General features: G+C 45.3%; 4 protein-coding genes across 6 annotated transcripts; 1 reads left to right on the top strand and 3 right to left on the bottom strand.

The window, feature by feature from the left end:
- Positions 1 to 3,285: 3,285 nt before the first annotated feature.
- Positions 3,286 to 8,773, bottom strand: LOC114859406 (chemokine-like protein TAFA-4). Its single transcript, XM_029157517.3, has 5 exons — positions 8,140 to 8,773; positions 7,359 to 7,478; positions 6,632 to 6,787; positions 6,290 to 6,414; positions 3,286 to 5,174 (listed from the first exon to the last, which is right to left on the bottom strand). Exons 2-5 carry the CDS (start codon positions 7,471 to 7,473, stop codon positions 5,163 to 5,165), a joined length of 408 nt encoding a protein of 135 aa, XP_029013350.1. The 5' UTR covers positions 7,474 to 7,478; positions 8,140 to 8,773; the 3' UTR covers positions 3,286 to 5,162.
- Positions 8,774 to 8,913: 140 nt separating this feature from the next.
- On the bottom strand, positions 8,914 to 14,286 carry LOC114859396 (NEDD8-activating enzyme E1 catalytic subunit). 3 transcript variants are annotated; one of them, XM_029157499.3, is made up of 19 exons: positions 14,269 to 14,286; positions 13,083 to 13,203; positions 12,942 to 12,980; positions 12,287 to 12,395; positions 12,101 to 12,181; positions 11,922 to 12,004; positions 11,693 to 11,773; positions 11,540 to 11,583; positions 11,399 to 11,463; positions 11,145 to 11,300; positions 10,635 to 10,737; positions 10,446 to 10,556; positions 10,302 to 10,355; positions 10,004 to 10,040; positions 9,843 to 9,924; positions 9,661 to 9,761; positions 9,521 to 9,584; positions 9,367 to 9,421; positions 8,914 to 9,265 (listed from the first exon to the last, which is right to left on the bottom strand). In XM_029157499.3, the coding sequence occupies exons 2-19, from the start codon at positions 13,100 to 13,102 to the stop codon at positions 9,177 to 9,179; spliced, it is 1,374 nt and encodes a 457-aa protein (XP_029013332.1). In that variant the 5' UTR covers positions 13,103 to 13,203; positions 14,269 to 14,286; the 3' UTR covers positions 8,914 to 9,176. The 3 variants fall into 3 exon arrangements, with proteins under 3 accessions (XP_029013332.1, XP_029013334.1, XP_040927312.1); XM_029157501.3 differs by lacking the exon at positions 14,269 to 14,286 and having other exon boundaries at positions 12,918 to 12,980; positions 13,083 to 13,156; XM_041071378.2 differs by lacking the exons at positions 12,942 to 12,980; positions 14,269 to 14,286.
- arl6ip5b (ADP-ribosylation factor-like 6 interacting protein 5b) lies at positions 13,751 to 17,235 on the top strand. Its single transcript, XM_029157514.3, has 3 exons — positions 13,751 to 14,038; positions 14,524 to 14,741; positions 15,893 to 17,235. The coding sequence occupies exons 1-3, from the start codon at positions 13,857 to 13,859 to the stop codon at positions 16,066 to 16,068; spliced, it is 576 nt and encodes a 191-aa protein (XP_029013347.1). The 5' UTR covers positions 13,751 to 13,856; the 3' UTR covers positions 16,069 to 17,235.
- On the bottom strand, positions 15,785 to 20,048 carry lmod3 (leiomodin 3 (fetal)). The gene is made up of 3 exons (XM_029157489.3): positions 19,368 to 20,048; positions 17,721 to 19,262; positions 15,785 to 17,608 (listed from the first exon to the last, which is right to left on the bottom strand). The coding sequence occupies exons 1-3, from the start codon at positions 19,800 to 19,802 to the stop codon at positions 17,555 to 17,557; spliced, it is 2,031 nt and encodes a 676-aa protein (XP_029013322.2). The 5' UTR covers positions 19,803 to 20,048; the 3' UTR covers positions 15,785 to 17,554.
- Positions 20,049 to 20,351: the final 303 nt, after the last annotated feature.

Genomic DNA, 20,351 nt, shown 5'->3' with positions numbered 1-20,351 from the left:
GCAGCGGCGTCCCATTGGCTGTCAGTCTCCGCGGCGGCTCCCTGGGCGGCTGCTGCCGGGTCCGATGTCTCACATGGAGCCGCAGAACGCGGCGAGATACGACACGAGTGACGGTGATGCGCCCTGACTTCCTCTTCATGACACACCACGGACGTCTTGGGAATTGCGGCTCCCGTGGGTTTGTTCCGGAGACACATTTCATTCAAAGCACTCAAAGAGTCCAGTCATGCGCGAGCCTCTGCTCTTGGAAGGCGCTGCTCCGTTTCCATGAATATCACGGAATATCACAACTCAAAGAGGCCGAACATGATAATGCGAGAAATGAGTGCTATTGGGGGGAAATCCACGCACGCGGCTAATTGTCTGCTCCGGAAGCATCGGCGATAGAAGTGACCTTTTCTCACTGGTGATGGTAACCAAATGCTTTTATTACACGTTGCTAGTTACACAAACGCACTGAGCTCTTAACGAGGTGAGGAATGATGGATGCCCCTCTGCCGGTGTTTTCGGCGGCGTCGGGCAGTCGCCAGCATTACCCAGTCTAATCACATCTGGTAAGTGAGAACTGTCTCCGCTGCCCCTGCAGGATCCCAAGATTTCAAAGTCAAGGTAACACAGAGCAAACTGGATTCTAATTAAAGTTGACATCAGGTGCCTCTTGCTCCCCCCCCCCCCCCCCCCCCCCTCCTCCTCAGGCTTTCATCTAAATGATTCATGCAGAGAACGCCAGGCCTTTCGTGCCGTCAGGTCCCCACAAAGGAATAACAACTTGATCACACAAAGCAAACATGGACAGATTTACAATGACACCGGCTCAGTGTCTGTTGCACCGACTTATATCAACTTATGTCAGAGCGATGCTCAGGCACTCAGCTGACATTGTGTGTTCCTGCTACCACGTTTTTTGTTTTTTTTTAACAGATACTGTATCCACACAGGGGAATGTGAGAGAGTAAATTAAATCAGAGGGGCAATGGAATCGCTCTGCAACATGGACTCAAACCACAACTCAATGTTTGGCTTGCAGGAGTAAATTCAAGGGATAAACTGCGGCGGAACCATCACCGTGGAGTGTGCGTCGGCTCCAGCGGTTCTAAGAGGAGGAGGATCAGTTCAAGCATCTCGCTCTGGATGAGAGCATCAGGGTAAAGGCGGAAACGTAAAATCCAACCCTCGTCTGAAATTGCAGAGGACCCACGTACATGTAGGCTAAATATTGTCTGAATAAGCAGATGAACACTCAGAGGCCTTTTTCTCCTAAATGGGACGAGGATTTGCCGCCGTGTGAGGAATCCTGCCTTGAATTAAAGATGAGCTCCCCGCGTCTTTTGTCAAGCTATTGTGAACAACACGGCGTAAAGTACACAATAACTACAGGTTGGCAAAAATAGGTTTGGTATAATGGTTCAGCTTCGTAAAGGAGCTGAACAACCTTTCCACGACGCGGAAGAGCCTCCGGGCTCCGTCAGAGACTGTTCCCTTGTTATTTAGGTTGGAGCTGCAGACGGGGGAGAAAAGACTGGAAATGAGCTGAGCTGCTAATGAATGCTAACAAGCGAACGCAGGTCGAAAGTTGCCTTTTCCTGCGTCTCAGCCTCAGAAATAAAGAGCCGTGAACGACTTCCAATCCGCACCCCTTTAAACGGTTTCATGCGGGACGCTGCGCCGTTTGTCGCCGCGGAGCTGTTTCCTGTTTGTTTGCACACAGTGACATAATGTGAGCGTCATCTGTGGAGGCGAAGGCCTTGAAACGAGCAGCGGCCGATCGCGTCTCCGAACTCGCTGTAGGGTTTTTTCTTCCGAGCCGCTCTGGCCTCGCCCTTAGGTTTGACTTTAATGGGGAGTGACAGTAAATTACAATTACCCATACGAGACACTTTAAAAATAGTTTAGGAAATTAGGCTGTGCCGATGCGAAGGTTGAACAACACGAAGCAGGAAAGTCGTGCGTCAGAGGTTTTAGACTTAAGAGAATTTAGACTTTTACTCATGCGTTTTACGTTTAAATGTTATAAGTCTTGGCAATGGAGAAAAATCTTCCCCCATGTTTAACAGCTGTCAGTTTGAAGTCTAACCTTGTTCAGCTCCTGGTTTGGGCGCGTGAGCGAGCGGCAGCTGCTCTCATTGTGTTTCTCCTTCTACTTAGAGCGGGACGTGTCCCACTGGTCTCACCTGTGGCCGAAGCACGCGCACATTCATCGTCATGTGTCGCACAAAAGGGGCGAGTGAGACAAAATAGCACGAAATACACACTAAATCATCCCGAGCAGTGGCTTCATCCCTGCACAAAAGCATCTAAACACATCACAAACAGCTGGTGACATTAATATCGTCCAATTAGCGTTTGTTCATTAAGATCAAATTGTTCAGCTCTTTGTTTTAATTGAGCTCGAAATGTAGTCTGTGTTCCAGATAGCACATGTGCATAATGGGGAGGCGAACAGATAAACCCTCTGAGGTATGACCACCACGTTCAGTCCACTGCTCCTGTGCTGTAGTCGCCTGCAGTAACAGAAGGGTAATTTACACACGGGGAGAAAAAAAGACAAGGAGAATCGTGTTTACATTTTTTATTACGAGTGTCGACTCAATATGAGGGAAAAGTTGTTAAAGGGGAACAGGCCCACGTTTCCATTATGTTTTTCATGTGCCCCAGGACAGTTTATTTTCTATTACTGAACATGAACTACTGTCCCCAGCAGACAGACGCGGGGGAAGGAGACGCTTCTCTGCCACATATCAGGCCAAAACTAATATCAAATAATGAGTCGGGTCGAGTCTGCCTGCGCTGATAATCCTGCAGCTCAGATTGAATATTATGGCTAAAGTGATGTTATTTCGCTCTCGTTTGAGACTGATAGGGAGGAAATGCATTGATTTAACGATCATCTGTGGTCATTCTTTATTCTCTTCCTCTGTTGTTTCACCTCATTCTTGTGCAACACGTTCCAGCAGAGTAAGAATCCTGTGTTACGGTGTGAGGGATGCTCACGGTTCCTCTGCTCGACAACGCTTGTCTGATTTGCTCTGGAGGTACATTACACATAAAAGCTAATCACGCTGCAGGTTCTGCTTTTTTTAAGGAGCCTGTGTGAGTTTGCACGCATCAGAGTTCATCTAAGACACATCTGAACGTCACCTAAAGAATGTCACGCCAGCCGCTTTGAAAATAAATCGCAAAGAGAAAGCTGCGAGTTCTGCTGGTATTTTAGGAATATAGGCACAAATTTGAGGATGCGGGCTGTCATCACTGATATAAACCCCATGGGGGTGTAAAGACGCTGCCTCGTTTCAAGCTTTTATTGCAAAAAGTTTCAGCTCTGGTGGAAATGTAGAAAAACAAAACCTCTTGTTACATCAAATATGTCCGTGCTGCACAAGTGGCAGAACATATTACAGACATTATGTGGTCATTAGGGTGTGAGGGGGAATAAAAAGCATGTTTGTGAAACTAAGCACAGACGGGAGAGTAAGGATGCCAATGCTGTGGAAGTCACACATGAGCTTATTCAGCTTAACTCCCAGTGGATTCCGTTTTTTTTTTTTTGCAGGTTCAGTAAAGTCTGTGAGGGAAATGTTGCTGTGAGAGTTGCTGATCTTTCCAAAGCTTTCTTGTCCAGGTCTGCTCGGATTGTGGGAACAGTCAGTGAATCTCGGGGCCTACAACTTCAGTGAGCTTTGCATTCCTGTGAATATGGAGAATAATTTACTGAGCTACTTCAGTGTGGAAGCTGAGTTTACTTAGCAGTTTTATGTTAAGCCTAACTTTTAATCCATTTGTTTGACGACGTTAAGAATGGGATCAAACGCGTTGGTTTAGTCTTCATCATTATTTTGCCGGCTGTGAAAACAGAACACGCTCAAAAGTCACAACTATTGAGAAGAACTTTACAGGTGATGTCTTTAAACCTGGTTGTGTTATTGTTGTGGTGGTTTGCTGAGCTGAACACCAGTTCATTACTGGGTGGTTGGCGCCATTGTTGGAGCTGATTTTATTACAGTGCTGTTAGCGCCGCTAGCATTAAAACATAATCAACATCCAATGTTTACAAAAAAAAAACGCTACATGACAGCTCAGGAAAGAATCCTGTCACTACCAACACAATCATAACGCATAATTGCCTTAAGTAAATATTGAGCAAACGGCTCCGCATTCAGCTGCTCTCGACTCGCACAGCGTGAGGCGCCCAGACACGTCTGACATGGAAGGAGCCCCAGCGTCTGTTAGAATAAAACGGGTCTTCAGTCAAAAGGAATTATGCCTCAAAGCAAGCGATAAAAGAAAGGAAGCGGGAAAAACGATTTTATTAATGTTCCATTATTATTATTATTAAGGGGACGACTGAACAACGGTAAACATTCTGTTCGTAGCTACGATTTTGCTTCAGTGCAGAGAATCGCCGGCGTTTGCCATCATTACTGGAAGCGGGGTCCCCTCCACAGGAGCGCCCGCCGTGGAGGGACCAACAAAGGCGCCGCGTAAATACGCTCAGCAGTGAGGACGCGCCGCCCGCCTCCTCCCGCCGTCCTCCTCATGATTAGCATTTCAAACAGCCCCTGTTTTACATCTGGGCTTCATGCGTGTGTTCACGCCTCCACGACCCGTCCAACCACAGTCCAGTGTGTGTGTGTGTGTGTGTGTGTGTGCCTCTCTGTGGACCTGACCTCAAATCTCAGACCACGTCCACAGGACAGCGATGTCTACGGCTGCTACACAATCACAGCGTTCCTCATGTCTCAGATTCTCTGCTTTGATTGGTGTAGAAAGTCGTAACCCCATGGATTCACTTTTGGGCCTCCTGAAAACCCACCGAATCTCCCTTTAAGTGTGTTCCAGCGGGTCCATCCAAACTTTGATGGAGCGCATCACTGTGTGCCCAGCATACAAAGCGCCGCGGCGCCGCATCATTTTATCTTAAGTCACTTGCTAATAGATTGTCCACTCGCTGGGATTAACCCTAAGCAAAATTGTGTTTAAGCCAGAGGAAAGTGAAATAATGAGTTCCTGCCGTTTCCAGCTCAGCCAGGAGATATCTAATTGAATCTATATTGTTCTTTGCTCTATCTGACAAAGTGCCCACTGTCCTCAGAGTCCAGTGTTAGTTAGGGTGACGGCTGCGGGCTGCGAGGGGCTCGGGCTGATGAGATGGAGCTTCTGTCCCGCTACCGCGCCACCTGAGAACAACAAGAGCGAGGAGGGACTTCAGCAGCGTTTCAAACAAGGCCAATCTGAGCTGGGGATGAAAATACTGCTACAGTTAATATACAGCAACTCTGTGACAGATGATAGTTTATATGCAGGCAGTGGTTCATGTGGGTTTAATCCTCAGACTGTCAGACGTTGAATGCTGTGCTAAATATTTGGGAGCATGAATGAAAACACTGACTTCCCACTTATATTCACATAAAGGTAACTCAGACCACGTCAGTCACGCTAAAATCCGGCTTAAATCTTTAACATGTGCAAGTGCAGCGTGTCTGACAATAGCTCTACAACGCAATGTAAAACCAGCGTTGCTCTCTGATTTGCTCGTCGCCCATGAATCATGCATCCGCTGCCCGAGATGTGTAACGTTAGCGTCGTCCCGTTCCTCCCTCACGTGAAGCCAATAAGTCACTTAGACTCAGAATGAGCGGATGAGGGAGCGGTGAAATGTCGCCGCCGTTGCTTTTTTACGCGGCGTAGCTAATAAAGTGCGTTAGACACAGTTGTCGCTTTGAATACGTCCGTGTGAAAGTGAAGACAGTGAGGTTTTTTTCCCCCTCCGGTATCTGATCATTGCAGCCCGCTGTCACACGTTACACAGACGCTGCTGAAGCTGCTGAGCAGAAAGGCAACTTTTGGGGAAAGCGCTCTCCGAAATACAACGGCCTTTCATTTGGCCGTCGGATTTAATTACATGGATTTTAGCGAGGAGTATTAGTTTACAGCTTATTTCGTGTTTGTCCTCTTGGCCCCGTCATTCATAAGATTATAGAATTAGGCTTTCTGGGCCCCCCGTGCCTCGTGGAGAGCAGGGCGCCCGCTGTAACCGGCGGAGGCGGTGATTATTGTGGTTGATTATAGAATCGCTGGGCATCAAAGGAGGGCTTACCAAAATAAAGCGTCACGATGAGTCTGCCGGTGCCTGTTTGCATGAGAGTAATGCAATAAAAGGCAAGAACTTCATTGTGCGGCTGCACCGACGCGTCTATAAATACCACGTCCTGAACTAAAGCCATTTGACGCTACGTCTTTTCTACGGTGTTGGTGCCACTGTGACTCAGACTAATGCAGGCCTTTCCCTCACCTTTGTGGTCTTCACTTTGTTCCCGGAGATGCACGACCAACCCGTGAGGTCAGGGAGAACTCTGCACTCCTCCCCCTCCAGACACGGCTCCATTTTGCACCACCACTTCTGACGCACAATGGCGGCTGGAGAAAAACAGAAGGTCACGCTTCAGTCGGAAAGGACTGGGAGAAATTAGCCGTTAGGGGAAAAAAACATCTCAATCAGATGTCACAGTCTCGCGGTGCTTAACGGCCTTGGCGCGGGTGGACTCGGGGGCTGCCTAACCCGACTTTGACAAATCATACATTTGTGTCATGCTGGAAAGGTTCCGCTGAAGAGGGCTGGTGCGGGGGACATTACCTTCAACACAAGAGGGCAGAGCCCGCGTGGTCCCCGCCACCTGTCCTGGGAAGCAGGAGCACTTGACTGTTTGAGAGCGTTCTTCAATCTTGTTCCTGTTGCAGCAGCGATGGGCGGCAACAACTTCGCAGGTCCCCGTCCTCTCCCGCGTCGGCCCTGAGGGGAGGATGTGGGGGGAGAGGGGGCGGTGGTGTCATGGCGCGGGCCCATATCGAAGGCAGGGTGACATCACCGCTTTACAGTGATGAGCTCAGTTTGCATTAATGCGTTCAGGGGGGCTTCTTCTTACACGTTTTCAGACAGGGCAAAGCGTGGATCAGCTTTAATTTGAAGGTTTGTGAAGCAACAGCGCCACCATGTGGACATTCGCCCACCGGCCCTTGTGCACATTTAAATCGGTGACCTTATGGTTCAGAGTGTGAAGAGCACATTATTACATATTATTATTATTAAGTAGCAGCAAAGTACTTTGATTATGATGTGATATACATGATGTACAGTATCATGTACATAGAGGAAGATGTCCCAGTGCTGCAGATGGTGCGGTCACAAAATCCCATTTCCAGCTACGTAACATTAAGATGAGTCTATAGAAGAAACAGTGACTTCCTTGACATGTTTGTCTGTTTCCAGTAACATCGCGTGCCAGGCAACCGGGCCGGTGACCGGGGGCCGCGTGGCGTCCCTCGGGGCGCGCGCGGCTGGTCTGATTGCATGCGACACCCACCTGTCTGTCCTCGGGAGCTTCGGTTGCCAGTGGACACTCGCTGGCTGCAGACGCTCACCACGCAGAGGAGCAGGACGGCCCAGCGTGGAGCCGAAGCCAGCGCGCGCGGCCTCATGCTGCCTGCACACAACGAGAGGGTCAAGAGCGGGAGCGCTGCCGGAGCACGCGCGTTTCTCGCGCGTCGCGGCCTCCCGCGCGTGGCTTCGTGAGAGCGTTGCGTCCGTTTGCTCAGGCACGACGCCCACTTCGCCAGGCGACGAGTCAGAGCAGCGAACTACGGGTAAAAGCCTCATCGGAGCCCTTCGCGGAGAGTGGGTCCGTGCACTCGCTCCTGAGTCACGTCGCCCCTGCAGCTGTAAACACAGCTGCGTTTCAAGCGGAACGCGCTTCCCAGCGCGAGGAAAAGTGGGACGTGAACTTTAATACAAATAAAAACAACAACCGTGACACGAAGGGACGTTTGGCTCACTGTTAATTCGTTGAATGAACCTTAATCTGCAGATAAGTGATTCAGAAGATCACATTTGCAGAAAAAACATCCTATTAAAAGGCAGCAAAAAGTTTTCTTTCTTTTGAATTTTTTGTTAATAAAAACAATTAGCTAATTAATAGATTTTTGATCATCGCCCCTTTGTCATATTTGCTCTAAAACTCAGTAGGTGCAACACATTGGCAACGTTGCTAAAACTGAATTATGACATCACAGCATCAGAACTTAATGCCGTGCTTCTAACTGCCCGTGAATGAAACCTAGTAATAAAACACATGTTGGAGCTCGTACCTTTGGCTGCTGCAGGCTCCGTGTGAACATCCTACGCCGACGCTTGAAGCAGATGCTTTGCTCCAGCCCCTAAAGTTTGCCGCCTTAATGCGGAGACGAGCCGGAGAACAGCGCGTGCTGCTGAACGACGCTTCAGCCGTCGGAGGAACCCGCGGTTCTCACGTCAGCTGTTCTCCCCGGAGGCGCCGCACCTTCACCGGCAGAACGAGCGCAGTGGGGCCGCTGCGACGAGCCGAGCCTGTCAGCGCCCAAATTAAAACGTAATCAAGACCAGAAACCATCTGTCTCCGGGACAATATGCGGCCACTTTCATTAGCGCTGTAAGAAGCTTAAAGTATTGACATCCTGTCGCAGTGGACACGGAGGACACGACGACGAGGCCGAGCCCCGAAGTTTGACCTACATCATCTGTCATCATCATTATTACAGCGTCAGAATGGAGATGGTGTGAAAAAAGCACCTGGACTACGATAGTGACATATAAACTGGCACATAAATCACGTCATATGAGTTTGTTGGGATTAGGAACAAAAACAATAACAAAAACTAAAAAGGACTGTGACTATATAAGTTATTTTAATCATCATGATAATTAATTTTAATATTTCCAATGTATAAATAAAATGTTTGTTTACTTTTTGCTTCTAACTTTAAAATTAACAACTGCATGAAGTAAAACACCCTTCAAAGTACAGTAAAACACAAAATATACAGATTCCATTAAATGAGACTCAAGTGAGCTGCAATAACAAAAAAAAGTACTATACAATACTCTACAAGCATGATAATAAAGCTTTATTAGAGCATAGTGCACATCATTATTCTCACTTGATTGACAGAAGTAGCTACAATGACTGGACACAAGACAAATACACTAACCAGTAAATAATGTTACAAATACAGAAACAATGATGTTAACTCATTCCATGTTCATACCCATCTTATTTACATAATCACATCAACTGTGCTACCGCAACATCACAGTAACCTTGTGTAACACACTTAGTCGATCTGACATCAGTGCTCGTAACGGGGGTTCAGGCAGTGAAATTGAGCTTGAAGAGAACCGTCTGCGGCGTGGTGACATCTGCCACAGCGAGTTCCTGTCCATCCGACAGGCCCAGTTCTGCATCAGAGGAAAACGTTGGGAATGTGTCATCAGGAATGTCAGGAGCTGGAGGTCAGTTTGGACAGATTGGGGATTTTCAAAGTAAAGCTTTTCGTTACCTTTTAAAGTCTTGCAGAGGTTTGGCCTGGTCCGTTCCTCAATGGATTTGACTGACTATGAACAAAAATGAATAACTATATGAATGCAGTTTAGGGTAAAGGCAGCTGCCTAAACATCAAGCAGGAATCTTATGGATCATTTACTGTACATTACCTGCAGATACAAGGTTTTATTCTTCCCTTCCAGAGTTGTGGTGATAGCAGGAGATTTCATTTGTCTGGAAAGAATTTAGTTTAACTTTTAGTAAACTGGTTATTTTGACTACAGCAGCACTCAAATGTTTTACTACTCACAACGAGGCGTTCTCTGTCAGATACTCTAAAACCTCCTGTAATTTGGCGGACGGAGGGAACTGCAGATCCTGAGGGACCTGGCTACACGCCGAACAATTTTCCTGCAAAGATCAGACCTCCTGGTTATTCTGTGTGAAGAGATGTACGGCGGCTGATGAACTGTGGCTGCAATCAGGACTAACCTTTCGCTCGGCTTCGAAGCTGTAGGTGTACAATCCGTCCACATCATTAAAGACGAGGTAATTATTTAAAGGAATATATGCACTGCAAGACAAAATCTTAGGTTTAGTGAGGGATTTTTGAAAATATAGAGATGGGAGGTTCAGAAATGAGTTTCTCAAACCTTGTAGCGACCTTAAAAACCTCAGTGGCGCAAGCAGCTGTGAAGAACAATGGTAGAATAGTTACTTCACCTGTCTCTCCCCTATGAACCATGGGAAAACATTCTATTTATGTACATGTGTGTGCAGTGTGCATGCTGCTCTTTGATGACCATCTGTAATTTGAATAGTGGTTTTTAGACTTTGCAAACCAAAAAAATAAAAAAAAAGAGGAGAACAACCAGTTGTTTGTGAATCAGATTTCACATCACCTGCACACACAAGCATGACTCACAAGCACACACTTAATATTCTCCTTACCAGCAATAACAGCATTAGTCGAGGCTACAGCAGGTATGATCCTTTTCACGACACCTTTCAAGACAAAAGGTTTTCAGATAGTTTTCAATCATATTAAGCAGCATTCAGATATAAAACAGGCAGACATGTTTAATCAGTAATCACCTTGAGTGAGTCTGTAAGTCACTCCTGTGATGTTAAACTCTGCAGCTCTTTCTTGAGATTTCTCAAAAACCCACTGGATGTGTTCTGGATTATCTCCATCCAAGCCCGTATCTACAGCAAGATAAGACCCCAGGATTTAGGATCTGGTGATGTCAGATTCAGATGTCATGGTAACACAGTCATGTTTACCTCCAAATGGCTTTTCTTTGGGCCACTGTAAGATTCTGGCAAATTCAATGCAGTGTTCTGGAAGCCTCGGCATGGAGGCGATGGTGCACATGGGGAAATTAATCTGTGGATCGTAACATTAACTTAAAGTAAAGCTAAAACATTTATAGGAAACATTCACTATGAAAATAACCAAAATGTGGTCTGTAAAATACATTAACTACATTTATTGTCAGACTCTTAGTTACAGCTTATATCTGACTTTCAGTTTTGGTATAAACATCTAAAACTAGAGCAATGTTGGTAGAAGCGCAAAGACATTTGCTTTGCATCTATGTATATTAATATTTTTTCCCCAAACAGAGGCAGCTGTTCTTACAAATGCAAATGTGCTACACCACCTTCTGTGCACAGCTAATGTTTCCTACCACCCACCAACTGTGAACAGCAGATGTAAAATAATATTTAAGAAGTTAAAAGGTTAAATAACAATACTGTTGCCATCTAGACAAACAGCTGCTGAGAAGTGACCTGTGGCGGGTACAGCTCCAGTGTGCAGTCAATGCATGCAGTCATGCCGGGAAGGATGACACGAGCGTTTCCCTTAAAGCCCTCTGTTCCTCCATCAATGAGGGGGATGATGGAGCTGGGCTCTAGGACTCCGTCCTCATAGCTCAAGAGGGATATCTAAAAAATGTAACATCAGTCACAACACTACAGTATAAATGTGTCGAATGTGAAAGCCGCATATATTTCAGCTGGCTACATTGTGTTGCCCTTCCTACCAGCATCCCGTTCATCCAACGCCTGGCAATGATAGAGTCCAGTCCACAAACAATGATGTGGAACTCTGCAATAGGATAAAGTGGATAAAGTGTTTACTTGGTGAGATCTGTTGATGTGTAGACCAAAAAAATAACACTTACGCCTGTAGAAAGACTCATCAAAGTCTTGAATCTTCTTGAAATGGCTGCATGTAAGTGATAAGGAAAACTGTAATCACACCCAAGTTACTTTATACAATGTCTAGTAAACCTCGGCTGAGTTTGGACTTTAAAAACTGTTGCTGAACAGGATACGGGACCACTTTGCATCCAGGAATTCGACTGTTTACAAAGTCAGCTGCCACCTCTGCTTTTGGTCGTCCAACATCTTTGGGCCTAAAGAGATTTATAAGTTAGAGAGAATGAGAATTTCATTTTAACCAAAAAAAATGTTATTTTCCTGAAATGTAAGAAAAAACATAAAAAAACATTATTTGTGTAAAAGTAAACTGCTTTTGATGCTACAAAAAAGGTATTAACTTACCTAAAAAGAAACTGCCTGTTGAGGTTGGACACATCAATAGTGTCCATGTCAACCACATGAATAAGGCGAAACCCAGACAGAGCCTGAAGCAAAAAAACACCGGTTAGACTTCCAACCCAGGAATGATAGATTATATTTGCTGCAAATAAATAAACGCACTGATTACATCTTTTTCCTACCAGATTTTTGAGGAGTTCACATCCAAGTCCTCCTGCACCAATAACTAGAATCTTGCAAGTCTCCAACAAAAACTGTAGAGACTAAGAAGGGGAGCAAAACAAAATCTCACTTGTTTTATGACCACGTTAGTCTGATAAATGATGCTTCCATTATGTCCATACAAACAAATGGCATTTCTGTCTCACCTCGGGGCTCGGCTCAAAGTCGGGATGTGTGAACGGCCCTGGTCTTTCCAAAAACTTCTTCACGTGATTCCAGCGACCATCCCAGTCGCAACCACCATCTACAGCCATTCTGGACACAAAGCACACCAACATACGCTGAACTTGTACTCTCAGATACCATGAGAACAGTTTTCCCTCTCCCACTGATCCTGTATCATTACATTTTACATCAAGTCGTTTGAGGAAGGCCGTGAAATAAAGAAGCGGGATTAAGAAACACATTATGAAGGGAGGGTGTTAATAATGGTTAATTAATGAATGCCAGTTTTAATAAAAAGGTATAAACACCACTAGACATGTTCAGTTGCCCAGGGATAAGAATACCATTATTATTACTATGTGGTAGACAAGGAATGGTCAACTAGTACGTGCTGGTCCTTTAAATTAGTCAGCGATCGCACAGGACTGATGCAGATGCTCTCTAAACCTAGATCAGAAGCCGTAAACACATTCACTTTGGTGGTCGTTTCGTTGTGTGCAGACTGCTAACTGGGGTTTTAACATGTGCCTTTGCTATAATGTTGATGTGTTTGTCTCCTGGCTCAGCAGTCGCTGCTCACTGTGCAACGCAAACCTGCTGCCAGTCAGAGACCTTTATTTAGCATTCGTCACTAACTTCTCAGTCAGGTCCTCTATTCGCCTTCTTTTCTTCTCCCTGGGAACAGAAAGTAAATAAGGTTCAAGCATGCTGGGCTGAGGGCGCAAGCCGAAAGCTTAACCACCAAATCATAGCATTTTTCCGTCCACTGGGACTTACGGCTCCTCGGCATCCGCCATACTTTCACGGTCCCATGTCCTCGATTCTCGATGGTGTGTTGACGGGTGTCAAAGCTGCGCCACAAAGAGCGGCTCCAGGCGAAATATCCTGTCTTTTTTGCCTGTTTCGAAATATAACAGTCAGAGATTATATACTCAAGGGACATCAAATCGGATATTACGCTAACTCGTTCCTTTACATGGTAGACACATATTTTAATATAATAATACTGACATGATAGCAAATATAAATATTAAAAAAATACATGTGTGCCGTACAGCCAACTAAAGTAAAAACGGACGAACGTATTATTATCAAAAATGCAAAAAAAAGGTGTAGATTTCCTGACTTTTTTATTGTCTTAACGTTTATATCACCAAATTTTTTTTATGAAGAGAAACAAGGATGTAAAAGTATCTAAAATTAATAAAGATCAGCAAGTTTCTATTGTTTGCAGGACCTAGGTAGGCGTGATTAGAAGGGACTATTTATTATGTTTTTGTTTAACATAAAGTAAGTGGTAAATAGTAATTACGCTTGTTACTGCACTCTCGCTGTGCAACGATGTAAAATTGCTGCGCATTCTCGGCGCAAGTCTAAAACTCTAAAACTAGCACATAGTTGAGAGACTGGATCAAATCTCGCGAGATTGCAGCTCGCCGTTTGACTCCCCACCTTGCACGCTCAGGCGGTGATCAGCTGACATGTCATAATAATACGCAGCGTGTGTTGGTATGTTTGTGCTCGTGAGTTGCTTGGCTACACGTTGAAAATATGGCCACTAAGATGGAGCTCGCGCCACTCCGACCGTTGGATGATTTCTTTCCTGGAGCGGATCGTTTTGCCAAACCAGAATTTGGGGATTTGGCGAAATGGAACAACAGAGTGATCAGTAATTTGCTGTACTACCAGACCAATTATTTCGCCGTGACTCTGGTCGTTTTCCTCATTGTGGGGTAAGTCCTAGCTGGATGCTAAGGCTAGCTGCCTTGGCTCTGTTTAAATCAGAGTTTTTTCCGATCATGCTAACATTGACTTGCTAAAATTACCAACTCTTTGCAGCCTCGATATTTTAGATGTTTCTGTCACACCAGAGATTCATTCTCTTTTTGCAAAATGTCGTTTTGCTGTCATCTGCTACGCAGAGCTAGCTTAACTTGTGTGTGATTAATATACTCCACTTTACCTTAAATGTGGTGTTTTGGAGAAGCGTTGACGCCACGTTAGCTGGAAAGCTCTTGTGTGGTTCATATCACTGCTGTCAGCTGGTTGTGACTTGGCATAAACACATGACCGTTATGGGTGATGATGTAGTGGAAACCATGAGTGGACTCTAGGCCTTTCTGGAAGTTTTTGTAGTCCTAATATGTTTTATAGAACTGGACAGGTAGTTTTCACTCACCAGTGCATAATGTACAAAATGTCATGTTCCAACATTCAGATTCCTGAACCCGTTTGGCATGTTTCTGGGAGGAGCTGTGGTCGCCCTGGTCTTCGGGGGCTCCGTGTGGGCAGGCGAGAACAAAGCCACCATCAAGAATTTCAAGAGGAAGAACCCCACCCTGTTTGTGGTGGTGGTCATGATCACCAGCTACTTCCTGCTGTCGCTCTGTGGTGGAGTCATGGTGTTCATCTTTGGCATCACCTTCCCTCTGCTGCGTAAGTGTCCGCGCGCTCGGTGACGTTACAGCATCAACATGCTGAAGAACTAGTTTAGCTGGTCGCCTGTGTTGGGTCCGGCCTCATGTCCACCCTTGACCTCCTTTAGATTTCACATAGTTGTGATTCTCCACCTTGAAACTATTTATCAAGTATTTCTTGCTTTGCTTCATCTTGGCCATGAGTGACTTTATAGGAGACTTTATAGAATAGATACAGTAATAACAGGTAAACATAACAGTTAGTAGTTTATCTTTGCTTTGCTGAATATCTATCAAGTCTTTTATTTCTGTTACTATCTTTTAGGGACTTTAACTTTTAATAAATTATATCAAAACTGAGATCTAGTTATTTGAAATAACATAAATGTTCTCTTTCTTCTTTGTGAATCATGGCATAATTTTGCCACAAATATGTTTCTGCCTAAATTTATTGTAATCACTGTACATGGTGAGACAGCAACAACAGTCTGTTTGAATTTAGTGTCATAACTTACTAACACAATAGAACTTTCCTTCACTGCAGCCCAATGCAAACACTTGTTGGCTAATGTTTTGGATCAGGGAGATGGTGAGTCACACGTGAGTGAGAGTTTCCTGTGGATGAAGCCTGACTCATGTGAGAGAAGAGAACAACGTGTACAGTATCAGTGGCACAAGTTCATTCATGAGATGTTGAAAAAAAATCTTTTTAGTGATCTATATTGTAGATGCTTTTGCCACAGCTGCCTGAATAGCTGTAGAGTTAAACTGTCGACTGAGCGGTTTTAGATGATTACTGGCTTGGGTCGTTACAGCAGATGTACTGTAGCCTCTTCAGCCTGGTGGAGAGACGGGGCAGTTTGATCGCTTCCCAGGAGCTCTGCCCACTGCTCTGTTGACGCGTTGCTACGGACGGTTGATCTGGGCAGACCTGCATTTACTGACTGATGTCATCCATTCAGTATCTGCCTGACGTGGGAATAAAAGAGACCCCTAGCTTTACACCTGCTTCACAGACTGGGAGTTATTAGTATCACGATATGTTTAGTTGTTTTCCAAAAATACATTTCAGAGAAATTTATTTAGTTGGTTTGACACAAACATACTGTAAAATGCACACAACCTTATATATACACTGGAAAAATACTGTCTGTTGTTTGTTTTGTTTAGTGATCCTGATCCATGCCTCTCTGAGGCTGCGCAACATGAAGAACAGACTGGAGAACAAGATTGAAGGTGTCGGGCTGAAGAAGACTCCCATGGGTGTCATCATGGACCTTCTGGATCAGCAGGAGGAGAAAATGAACAAGATACAGGATTTTATTGAGAGCAAACTGAAGGATTAAGGCTCTAGCTGAGAGCATGCAGCACAAAGTCAGTGTCATAAGTTATGGGCTAAAATTTCCGTAGCATCTTCCCAAGTGTCACATTTTTTATCCCCTTTAAAAAATACTGAAGTTTGCAATCCCACTTTACACTGTTACTCTATGTGTTTGGTTAGTTTACAGGCTACATGCACAGAAATAACAGTATTTGCACAGTCAACACATGGATCAGATGAGGGACTACAGATTACCAAAGTTGTGAGCATTCCTATATAAAACAATCTCTGCACTTTGTTCTATCTGATGACTGACTATTTACAATATTACATAATGGAGAATATTTAAACACAATTTAGATATTTAAAAAAGTATTTCTTTGAAGAAATTGAAATTAAATGCTTTTAGTTTGCTACCTCAGAAGTAAAGGCATGGCAGATCATATTTGTGACCTGACACCCATTAATTTTGCTTATTAAACAGCAATAACGCTCCTCTTTAGAATTCAGGTGATGGATGAGACCGATGAGACACAGAATTGCTTTTAGTGTGGACGTCGTTCTCACTACAGTTCCTGACCATACAGTCTGACCTGAGACCCCCCCCACACACACACACACACACACACACACACACACACACACACACACACACACACACACACACACACAGCTATGCAATGTTGTAAAACGTATGGCAAGTGAAGCTTTATTGTTTACATATTATGTCATGTTTGATGTTGCTTCTGTTAAGTCTTTATTTTCAAAAATTAGCATGCAGAAATATATCAAATGGATCCTGAGCGAGCAATGCAAGTATATGATTACATTTGAAGTGTTTCATTTCAGACTGTTCTCTCATTTAGTAAATGCTGAACTGTACATCCTGCACTATGTTATTTCCCCATCAAACCCTGCGTCCTTGTAAAAAGCTGATTGTCTGCCAGCTGTAATGTTAAAACTCACAGAATAGAGAACACGCTCGTCTCCTGTTGCTTCGTGTCGTGCATGCTCATGCCGCTTTCAGGTTCTGTAGCACTTTAGTGACATTGCATATGTTATACAGAGGCTGTATTATATAATATTTATGCTGTTGTGGCTTTGTTATACTTGGAGAATGATGGGGAAATCACAGAGCTGGAGGTTAAACTCTTCTATGAAAATAAAGATAACGTGAGTTGTTACAAATTTAGTCAAGTCTCAGTGTAAATATAAAGATGCATCTACTTCATGTGTTCCTGTTTGTTTAATGCAAAACAAAGTTGTAGACAGACAGCTTTGCTCTGTAATGACTGCTTTGACCTACTCCGCCTGCTCAGGTTCGGTTTTCAGAGTGAAGGGCTTATCCATTTAATAAGTCAGTGCAGGGCGTTCTATCAACATTAAATCCCATCTTTATTGTTGAGCATTGTGAGATGACACAAGTAATGAGCCACAAGCCGGCTCAGGTTTAGTAAACCTGTTTTACTGTGACATTAGCAGTGAAGTAAAGAAAACAAACCGATGAGCTTTTAGTCCAAGAGAAGATTGGCTTCATTTGACTCCAGGGCTTTGGGCAGCGGCACCTGAAAGAAATGAAAAGAATAGAAGGGTTTTTTGTGTCTTTTATATATTCTAGAACGTGACCTTAATGTTTCTTGCTGTCAGCAGTAACACTTCTACCTGACTGATACTCACGGGTTTGAGATAGGCCACGTTGCTCTTTTTGATCTGGTTGAGCAGCTGATCGCGGGGTGTGACATCCACCTTCGGTGGCACTCGCCTGCGAGGGACGGGCTTCAGAGTCTTAATCACGTCGGTCAGGTTGGGCTTGTCGTCCGCCGCGTCGGCGTTCTTCACTCTGGGAGTCTTCTTCAGCTGGAAACTGGGCCGGTCCGGTCTCCTGTCATCCCTCGGGTCCAAGTCCAGGAAAGGGTCCCGTTTCTTAGGAGTTCTTTTCAGCTGCACCTGCCTTAATGGGTTTGCTGGTTCGGCACTGGCCTGACTGGGAATGCTTTTATGTTTGAGCTGCTTCTGAGGCTCCGGCTGCTCTTTTCGTTGCTGAGGTGCATTGCTGAAGTTCTGCAGGTCGGACGAAGGCGGGATGAGGCCGCGCTCCTTCAGCATCTCCAGGGGGGGAACGTACCCCAGCATCTCCAGTAAACCGGCGGGCAGGTTTAGGCTGTTCTCATAAATCTGCATCAGCTCCTTCTGCTCCTTCAGCTGCTGCTGCCTCTGCTCGTCCTTCCTCAGCTGCCTCTGCCGGTCCAGGTTCCGGGTCAGGAGGTTGGTCACCACCATCCGGGGCCCCGGCTGCTCGAAGTGGTAGCCCATCTTCAGGAGCGTGTTGTTGGCCTTGAGCAGGCGTGCGATCTCCATCTCGGCGTGGTGGCCCAGCATGTGCCGCTGGTTGTGGAAGCGCAGCTCCGTGAGCGTCTCGTTGAACTGGAGGCAGCGGATGATGGCGACGATGCCCTTTCCCGTCACGAAGTTGGACTCGATGTTCAGCGTGGCGATGCTGCGGTTCTCCCGCAGCATGTTGGCCAGGTTGAAAGCGATGTTCTCGTCCACGCCGGTGTTGGCGATGCTGAACGTCTTCACGTGTTTGTTCTTCTTCAGGGCGTTGACGTAGTCCAGGAGCATCTCCTTGGGAATGTTCTCTATGTTGTTGAGGTTGACCTCGGTGACAGACGGGTTGTTGCTGCGGATCTTGTCGAGGGTCGACTCCAGGTTCGTCTCGTTTCCCGAGGGCCGTGATGTCATTTTTATGTTATTGAACGCTAGCTTTGGAATTTTTAATTTGTTAACGGTCCGCTCTTCTTTTTGTGGGGGCTTCTCGTTGTTTTCATTGACGTCCGCCTCCTTTAGAGACTCTTTTGGAGGCAAAGAGTCTGGCTTCTCCTCTCCCCTCTCCTCCTTTGAGTCTGAAGACGTCTCATTGGAGTCACTTTCCTTTTCTGTGTTTTCATCTGGACAACCTGTGTGTTTGTTCGTATCTTCATAATTGTCTGTCCTCGCAGGCGGCTTCACCTCGTTCTCGTTTTTCACGTCCACCTCTTCATAATCTTCATCAACTTCTTCAATAATTTCTTCGATTATTTCTATGATTTCCTCTCCATCTTCACCGTCCAAAGCTTCTTCCTCGATGACCTCCTCTATCACTTCATACACTTCATACGTCACATCATTTGTGTCTTCTTCTTCTTTTTCTTTCCTTTCCGCTTCCTCACTCAAAGTTTTCTGATGAAAGCAATGAATGACATCATCAGAGTTACGGTTCTGCTGGTCCAGAAACCTGAGCTTTTAAAATCATCATAGATGGTAAAGATTATGTAACCTGGTTACCTGACTGGGCAGCAGGGTAGCAGGAACTCGCTCTTCCTCCAGCATTCGCTTGGACTCTTTCTCCCAGTAGAGGTAATCGACCAGCGACCTGTGGTCGAACGTCCCCGTCGGAGGCTTCTCTGTCTGGTCCTTCTGCCTCTGCCCGACCGGTACCCGTTCATCTGGGGCTATGATCACATCCATCTCACTCTGGAGCTCCTTCAGCTCCTCGGGCGAAAGCATAGCGAGGATTTCATCCTCATCAATGTCTTCTTCGCTGAGTTCGTCTGCGTCTCTGACGGCTGACATGTTTGTGGTGCTGCTGATATCAAACAGAGATGATTTCTGTCTAATCTGTTGCTCTGGACGGAGAGAACTGAAGGCTCTGACTGTGACTCCGGCTTCAAACGGGTCCTGCCTCATGGGGAGTCTAAAATTAAACCCCGTCAACTGCATGGAAGATATTTAAGGTACAAGCAGCTCCTCCCAGCTGGCCCAGCCGTCAGGAGCTTATGGGATGACAGTTGCTTCAGGCAAAGGAAAGGCCAGGACTGACAGCAGCAGGTGGACCATTTTCACAATTTTCCTCGAGGGGGGGTTCAATCTCCACAGCAAACAGAGCTGCTTTCAGTCAGAGCTCCCAAGAAGACACCACCTCTGAAGTGCACAACAACAAACACATGAGCCAGTCTACTGGGGAACTGATACTCACAGCTGGAAGGACTCTTTATGTCTGAAGCTTTTTAAAGATCATAATTCATCGTCTGAAACAGCCCGGTGGCAAATCTTAAAGGACTAGTTTGTCATTTTGTAAAATACGCGTTTCCAGCGTTTTGTAATAATTAATTGTTGATATTGATCTGTTCACATAACGTGAATTTATAGCTGTCTCAGTGTTTGCTTATATAAGCAAAGATGATGCAAAATGTAATGAACTATGAGGCCATTTAGAAATTACCTTTTATTACTTTCTAAATTATGTTCTCAGGTAATTCTCAGCAAATC

The sequence above is a fragment of the Betta splendens genome, chromosome 7 (assembly GCF_900634795.4).
Source record: "Betta splendens chromosome 7, fBetSpl5.4, whole genome shotgun sequence".
NCBI lineage: Eukaryota > Metazoa > Chordata > Actinopteri > Anabantiformes > Osphronemidae > Betta > Betta splendens.
The sequence above is the reverse complement of the archived record's forward strand: the minus strand, read 5'-3'. Positions and strand labels throughout refer to the sequence as shown.